Source organism: Eurytemora carolleeae, unplaced genomic scaffold (genome assembly GCF_000591075.1).
Source record: "Eurytemora carolleeae unplaced genomic scaffold, Eaff_2.0 scaffold373, whole genome shotgun sequence".
NCBI classification, from domain to species: Eukaryota; Metazoa; Arthropoda; class Copepoda; order Calanoida; family Temoridae; genus Eurytemora; species Eurytemora carolleeae.
In genome coordinates this window covers 139,469-148,451 of record NW_019396273.1, presented here as the reverse complement: position 1 = coordinate 148,451, position 8,983 = coordinate 139,469, and the positions used below count along the sequence as shown (strand labels likewise).

The 8,983-nt window shown below is 32.6% G+C and overlaps 1 protein-coding gene across 1 annotated transcript; it reads left to right on the top strand.

Annotated features, from left to right (window-relative positions):
- The first annotated feature begins 832 nt into the window (after nt 1-832).
- LOC111699897 (uncharacterized protein DDB_G0290685) lies at nt 833-5,963 on the top strand. The gene is made up of 6 exons (XM_023470655.1): nt 833-868; nt 1,571-1,643; nt 2,304-2,351; nt 2,444-2,481; nt 2,948-3,142; nt 5,213-5,963. The coding sequence occupies exons 1-6, from the start codon at nt 848-850 to the stop codon at nt 5,894-5,896; spliced, it is 1,059 nt and encodes a 352-aa protein (XP_023326423.1). The 5' UTR covers nt 833-847; the 3' UTR covers nt 5,897-5,963.
- The last annotated feature ends 3,020 nt before the right edge of the window (nt 5,964-8,983 follow it).

Here is an 8,983-nt window from a genome sequence, read left to right as displayed (position 1 = left end):
TATTCCTTTAAATGCTAATTGTAAAAAATGTTTAAAATTAATCCCACTATTCCTTTAAATGCTAATTGGAAAAAATGAAGTTTTTATTAAACAACGCCAAGTGTTTAAACTCTTGTTTCGACATTAGTTGAAAAAATTAGAATTTTATCTCAATCTAGCAAAAATTATAAACTTTGACCCACTTGAACATTTTATCACAATCTAGTAAAAATTATAAACTTTGACCCACATGAACATTTTATCACAATCTAGTAAAAATTATAAACTTTGACCCACTTGAACATTTTATCACAATCTAGTAAAAATTATAAACTTTGACCCACATGAACATTTTATCACAATCTAGTAAAAATTATAAACTTTGACCCACTTGAACATTTTATCACAATCTAGTAAAAATTATAAACTTTGACCCACTTGAACATTTTATCACAATCTAGTAAAAATTATAAACTTTGACCCACTTGAACATTTTTTATTCTTCGAAATTCTAATTTTTTTTATTAAAATTTTGTTTCCAAATGATTTTGTGAATCTTGTTTCCCAGCAAAGAAAGTGAGTTAACAATGTTATGCATGTTATTATTACTATTATTTTATTGCATTACAGAAAATAAAATTAGTATATGATTAAACACCCCTGGTTAATTCATTAGTAAACAGCAGTAAAACTAACATAAATAATAATGAAATGCAGCCTCGTTATTTATTAACAAATTTAATAGTCTTTAATCAGTGCAATAAAATAAAATAATAATAAGAATAGGAACACAGTTACTAGTATATATAATTTGCATTCAGTTAATAGCCAACACTAAAGGTGAGTAGTTTGCTATTGGCAGCTTCTCATGCATGCAAGAGCTTCCCATGTACGAGCTTCCCATGCAAGAGCTTCCCATGCAAGAGCTTCCCATGCAACAACTTCCCATGCAATAGCTTCCCATGTAAGAGCTTTAAATGCAAGAGCTTCCCATGCAACAACTTCCCATGCAATAGCTTCATATACAACAGCTTCCCATGCAAGAGTTTCCTATGCAAAAGCTTCCCATTCAAAAGCTTCCCATGCAAGAGTTTTTCATACAAAAGCTTCCAATGGAAGAGCTTCCCCATGCAAAATCTTACCATGCAAGAGCGTACCATGCAATTGTTACCCATGCAAGAGCTTCCCATGCAAAAGCTTCCTATGCAAGAGCTTCCAATGCAAAAGCTTCCTATGAAACATATTCCCATGCAAGAGCATCCCATGAAAAACTTCCCATGCAAGAGCTATCCATGAATGAGATTCCCATGCAACAATTTCCCATGCAACAACTTCCCATGCAAGAGCTTCTCTTGCAAAAATTTCCCATACAATAGCTTTTCATGAAGCATTTTGCCTTGCAAAAGCTGCCCATGCAACATTTTTCCATGCAACTTCCCATGCCTCATCTTCCCTTGCAAGAGCTTTCCATGCAAGAGCTTTCCATGAAAAAGCATCCCATGCAAATCTTCCCATGCAACATATTCCCATACAACAGCTTCCCATGCAACATCTTTCCAAAAAAAAGTGTTAAGTGTTAATTTTATTTTAGAAAATAATGAGAATATTTTTACTTCTTCCATTGATAGCTGTTGTCAATTCTAAGACATATTTGGTTGAAACAGGTAAAGGTCAGTTTTGTACTTCGTGAAATAATTTAAGGAAAAGGAAAATACGCTGTTTCAAAGTTTTTGCGCTGAAAAAAACATTTGTCAGTTTTCATCAAGTAACAGAATTTCAATATTCTAGATTTTGTTTTGTATTCTATTCTAGATTCTATTCTAGATTCTATTCTAGATTCTATTCTAGATTCTACTCTAGATTCTATTCTAGATTCTATTCTAAATTCTATTCTAGATTATATGATCTAGATTCTATTTTAGATTCCATTCTAAATTCTATTCTAGATTTTATTCTAGATTCTATTTTAGATTCTATTCTAGATTCTATTCTAGATTTTATCCGTTTGTTCAAATTAATAATTTCCGTTCATTTTCATCATGAACCATATCGTGATAGGCTTCACGATGTGAAAATTAATAATTGTTCGTTAATTTTTCGTTAATTTTCAAACTGCTTTCGTTATTGGAACGCTTCCTGACCCGACTCCACTCTTAAACATCTAATTAAATGTAGATGATAAACCAGGTGCTAAAACTCCGGGTGCGGGTGCAGGTAAATCAGTCTTTTTGTTTTTAAATAATATTANTGTTCTAGGTTCTATTCTTGATTGTGTTCTATATTTTTTGTGAAGATTGTACTCTAAAATATATACCTTTGTATAGTTAAAGAACCAGATGCTAATCCTTCAGGTTATACTGGAGATAATAAAGGTAAAACAAGATATATATTCTCCTCTTCAAATACCTCTTTTCATTTTCGCAAACACTCCCTTTAATAATGAATACATGAAGTTAAACTCTAGGTACTGGAGATGATTATGCTCTGGACGATTTGGTCGGGGTAGGCGACATTTTTAGAAATTATTCGGTTTCTTCTATTTGAAATCAAACGCGTTTTGGTCTATATAATTAAACAATCTTTAAACTTACGGATTTGTTTGTTTTATATTTTTTGTTCAAAATGTTTATGCCAAAAAAGTATTTAAGAAAAAATGCTAAACAATGATGTTTATTAGGACAAATTGTGATCGAAAGTCAGAGTTTTCTGGAATATTGACAGAACCGTTAAATCCACGTGACTAGTACATGCTACATATATCAACTAGTTTCACTACAGTGGTAGGCAATTATATCAATACAATGAAGACGACATTTTTATTTAATTTTTGATTGTTAGCAAGGATTTTTTGAATTACAAGTTAACCTCTTGATATAAATAAAATTCAAATCGAAAGTCGTCTTCATTGTATTGATTTAATCGCCTTCTATTGTATATCAACTAGTTTTCACTTCATATTATCAACCAGGAAGGGTCTGGTGGAAACCCACCAGGACCTGAAGACACTGGTAGTTCTGCTGAAAACCTGGAAGAATCTGAAAACATTATTGGTTCTAATGAAGACCAATATGGTTCCGGAGGGAATGCTGGAGATGAATTTACTGACAATCATGATCAAGATGATTCTAATGGAGAAGATTACTTAATAGGTGGCCTAATTGGGGTAAGATCTATTTTAGAAGGGAAACTTAAATTTTTTGGTATCAGTATTTATTTTTTGTCAAGTCTTTACAATAGTTTAATTAAGGAAGATAATTTACAGGGTGTGTTGTAAAGATGGAAACTTTTAAAATTAATATAAAATTGTGTGCGTAAAATGGATATATTTTATCAAATTAATATAAAATTGTGTGCGTAGAATGAATGTATTTTATCAAATCTATATATAAATTTGGCTTGTCTGTCTGTTTGTCTGTCTGTTTGTTTGTATCCAATAAACGTCAAAACGGCTGAACCGATCGGGCCCAATTTTTTTGTGGGACATCTAGGGACCCCAGGAAAGGTTTATGAATGATCAAAATTTCAAATATTTGTCTCCATCAAAATTCGATCTTCATTAAATTTTTGAAAATTTTGTCAAAAAAGGCAGACCACATTTTGGAAATGGCAGGACAATGGAAATTTTGTGATTATTATCTCTAGAAATTTACTTCTAAAATTAGGTTGACAAATAAACACAGCAAATTATATCAAAAATCAAGACGACATTTAAGTCGTCCTGCATACTGTCATGTTTCGTGGGACACCCTGTATTTCATCAAATTAATATAAAATTGAGTGCGTAGAATGCATATATTTTATCAAAATAATATGAAATTGTGTGCGTAGAATGAATATATTTTATCAAATTAATATAAAATTGTGTGTGTAGAATGAATATATTTTATCAAATTTGACCTTCTTCAACCTCAGTAATGCCCTCTAAACTCGGTACACATAGTGAACAACCATTACTCATCCAGGCGATCCCAGAGGACAGTAGTATTAATCTTTAGCTAAATCAATCGTTATATAGGCCTCCCTATTGACATCATCTTGCATTTGTGTAAAATAGTTGAAACTAAGACATTTTGGTAACAAAAGTTTTAACCCCAGTGACCAATTGGCTACCTGTTATCAGATAAACAGTTGATATATTTCTGTTAGGAAGAGTAATATCTTGAACCAAGATATATTGTGTTCCCAATAAGCAGTGTTAGCTCCAGGAGCAATATTTGAGTTAAAGGGAGTGACCGGCAATGCATGGTAGTTGAACTGAGAATGTACTTTTGTGAAGAATTTTTTAAGAATCATTGGAGATCTATGAAACATTTTTTACGGTGCACATTTGTTCAGTAAGAGCGCAAATTCAATCTTTAAAATCCTCATAGATTATTCAGTTTTAGGGATGATTTTAAAAGTAAGCAATCTTAGTCGGTTATTATTTTTGCACAAAAGTCTGTCAATAAAAAAATTCCTTTTGCAACATTTTCCGTTAATAAATCTTAAATAAGTTTGTAGTGGTTCCCTTTGGACTGTAGACACAGTATGACTGCAGTTTAAAATATGTTTTCATCATTACTAAGCATACTGAGCCCCCGATTTAAAAAATTCGGGAAAATACGCCTCGGGTCTAAGCTGTCGTTAAGCTTTATTTACGGGTTGACCGGTTTAATATTCTATTTGGCGGATTTTCATGGTAGGATTGGACGCATTCCAGGTTTTTATGAGAACAATTCTCAACATTAAGCCTTATTCTCCACTAAAACCAACTAAGGTCGGTTTTATTTTCATTGGGCCAAACTTCTTAAGTCGAGACAAAGATCTTGCAGCTGTCAATCACGTGACACAAGCTGTCCTCAGAGTTGGGTCGAAGATTGGGTCTTAAAGTCGGGGTTCAGGAATTAAGGCTCGAGCCAAAGTTTTTAAATCACGGATTAATTGAATAAATTGAGTTCATATTATCTATGTTTATATTTAAACTATGATGAACAGACTTGAGTAATGAATACTTATCACTTACGAGCATTTTCTTATTTTATAGATATCAAACTTCGAGACTTTCCTGTAATCTAACTCTAACTCTGTTGGGCTATTATAATCTAATTGTTAATAAGATTTTGAAAGATTTTGACATCTTAATCTAAATCATTATCAAATTTAAATCTAAATTAGTATTTTTATTTTTCACTAATATTAACATGTTTTTTACGTGCATTCTTTAACGATTTTAACATTTGAATGTAAAATTTAGACTGCAGTGAATGGTCTCCTGGGTTTGTTTAGCCCAAAGCAGAATGGTGGCCGTCAAAATGTTCCACAAGGTGGTCGGCAGAATGGTCCGCAGAATGGTCCACAGAATGGTCCGCAGAATGGTCCCCAGAATGGTCAGCAAAATGGTCCGCAGAATGGTTTGGAGAATGGTCGGCAAAATATTCCTGGTTCTCCAAATTATGTTCCACAAGAGAGTCCTCAAAATGGTCGACAGAATAATCCTCAAAATGTTCCTCAAAACGGTTTTCAAAATGATCCTCAGAATGATCGACTTATTGGTCGACCGAATGGTCGACAGAATGGCCAACAGAATGGTCTAGAGAACGATCGACAGTTTGATCAGCAAAATAGTCGTCAGAATGGACGACAGAATGGTCGACAGAATGGTCGACAGAATGGTCGACAGAATGGTCAACAGAATGGTCGACAGAATGGTCGGCAGAATGATCCTCAGATTGATCAACAGACTGATCGACAGATTGATCAGCAGAATGGTCGTCAGAATGGTCGTCAGAATGTTCGTCAGAATGGTCGACAGAATGGTCGACAGAACGATCGGCAAAAAGATCGGCAAAATGATCGGCAGAATGATCCAGAGAATGGTCGACAGAATGGTAAAAAGAGAAGGGGTAAAAATGGTAGAAAAAGAGATAATGAAGAATAAAGAAAGTCTGAGATGTAAGACAATCAAAGTTAGTATTTTATTAATAAATAAATCACGAAGGCATAAAGTTGTTTTATAAAAAGAACCAAAAAAATATTAACAAATAAAAATTTTATTTAATTTGCATAAATGATTTTGTAAGTTTTAATTAATTATTTTTGGAATTTTTGGGGTGGCTAGTAAAATGGGGTGGGGTAGTTACTGGTAAGTGTATGTTGGGGTGAGGTGGCTATCAAGATGTGACACATGTTTCTACGGAGCACGATCATTTGCATATATATTACTATCACCTTAGTTGCGATCACATTCATTTGCTATCAAGCCTCATTTGCTATCCGGCCTCAACTGCTATCGACACATAATTGCTGTCCAGCCTCACGTGCAATCAACAATTTTGCTATCAATCATCATTTGCTATCAATAATTTTGCTATCAATTATAATTTACTATCAAATTTTCGACTTCCTCTCAATTCTTGTTTTTACCATTTCTTTTCTCCTAAAAATCTGAAAAAAAGGAAAAATTTCTCAACATTTGGAATTCTCATTTGCTGGCAAACTTTGCGTGGGCATGGAACCGGCTCATTTTTTTGCCTCAAGTAAACATTTTGAAAGGTATTAATAACTACCTGTATTTACACTACAAAGACAAGGCATACAATACACGGGCCACCTACAGGTGCCAGAAATACAGGAAACGGATGCCAATAGAGTAGCTTTTCTACAAAAAGAATCCAACGAACAGGTTTGGATAGCAACTGATTTATAAAGCAACAAGTTTTTGATAGCAACTAAGAACTGGTTTTGACAGCAACTTGTTTAGAAAGCAACAATTGTTTATGATAGCAAATAAGAACTGGTTTTGATAGCAACTTATTTAGAAAGCAACAATTGTTTATGATAGNGAACTGGTTTTCATAACAACTTATTGAGAAACAACAAGTTTATTATAGCAACTAAGAACTGGTTTTGATAGCAACTTTTTGAGAAACAACAAGTTTATGATAGCAACTAAGATCTGGTTTTGATAACAACTTATTGAGAAACAAAAAGTTTATGATAGAAACTAAGAACTGGTTTTGATAACAACTTGTTTAGAAAGCAACAATTGTTTATGATAGCAACTAAGAACTGGTTTTGATAGCAACTTGATTAGAAAGCAGCAATTGTTTATGATAGTAACTAAGAACTGGTTTTGATAGCAACTGGTTTAGAAAGCAACAATTGTTTATGATAGCAACTAAGAACTGGTTTTGATAGCAATTTATTGAGAAACAACAATTGTTTATGATAGAAACTAAGAACTGGTTTTGACAGCAACTTATTGAGAAACAACAATTGTTTATGATAGAAACTAAGAATTGGTTTTGACAGCACTTGTTTAGAAAGCAACAATTGTTTATGATAGGAAATAAGAACTGGTTTTGACAGCAACTTATTTAGGAAACAACTTATTTTGATAGCAGCGTATTTCCATGGTAACTAGTTTTGGATTGCAAACGTTTTGATAGTAAGTGAGGTCTGATAGCAAATTGACCTGATAGAAAGTGAGGCTTGATAGCAAGTGTGGCGAGAGCAAGTGAGGTCTGAGAGCAAGTGAGGCTGAGAGCAAGTGAAACAGATAGCAAGTGAATTGAAAATAGCAAGTGAGGCTAATAGTAAATGAGGCTGATTGCAAGTGAGTAGATAACAAGTGAGGCTGATAGTAAATAAGGCTGATTGCAAGTGAGTAAATAGCAAGTGAGGCTGATAGTTAATGAGGCTGATTGCAAGTGAGTAAATATCAAGTGAGGCTGATAGTTAATGAGGCTGATTGCAAGTGAGTAGATAGCAAGTGAGGCTGATAGTAAATAAGGCTGATGCAAGTGAGTAAATAGCAAGTGAGGCTGATAGTAAATAAGGCTAATGCAAGTGAGTAAATAGCAAGTGAGGCTGATTGCAAGTGAGTAAATAGCAAGTGAGGCTGATAGTTAATGAAGCTGATTGCAAGTGAGTAGATAGCAAGTGAGGCTGATAGTTAATGAGACTGATTGCAAGTGAGCAGATAGCAAGTTAGTAGATAGCAAGTGAGTTGATAGCAAATGATCGTGCTCCGTCTCTACATTAATTTTTCAAGGGCTTTTCAAAAATATAGTTTTAAGATCTGTAACTTATTAAGCTATTTTAGATTTTCCGGACTTTTTACCGCTCTGCATATGCCCTACAATATGCATTTAGAATTTTTTTTAATTCTTTTAACTTATTTTCATTTAAAGTAAAAAAATTCATGGTGATAGTGTCAAAAATAAGAGTACTAAGGCAAAAAAAACTAGAAGGGGGCGTCAAATGTCCCCCCAGACCGTTCAGGGTTAATCCTGAATATTAAAAAATATCATATTTATAAATCCACAACCTTGTCTGTATTGCATTGATTTTTTCTTCGCATTATTCCTAAATAGATAAAAAAACAATATAATTTTTCCTAATTTTAAACAAAAAATATAATTTTTCCTAATTTTAAACTAAAAATAGAATTTTTCCTAATTTTAAACTAAAAATATAATTTTTACTAATTTTAAACTAAAAATCAATTTTTCTGTTTTATTGATATAACATATATTTTCATTAAACACTAGAGGAAATATTAAATCAATATCTATACAGTCTAGTCAGGATTTAGTAAAGTATTGAGGAAGGGTCTGGTATATATATGTCTGTCTGTTTGTTTGTATCCAATAAAATTTTGAGTAGGACTTCACGTGACCGCAAGGAAGGTTTATTAATGATAAAAATTTTAAGAATTTGTGTTTAAAAGTTTTTATGAATGATAAAAATTTAAAAAATTTGTGTTTAAAAGTTTTTTATTTTTGTAAAATTTTGAAAATGAGCGAAAAAATATTATGAAATCCGCAAAAAAAATGTTGGTTTTGGTTTTAAACTGTACAAAGAAAAGATGCTCACAGATAAAGCCACGATTAAAAGTTGAAAAGAAGATGTGCGCAGCACGCCCTTAAAGCCCAGTATATATATATATATATATAAAGTGAATAAATATGACATTGTTTTTAGACTTAAAGTAATCCTACAACCTCTGTTTATGGGGTTTTTT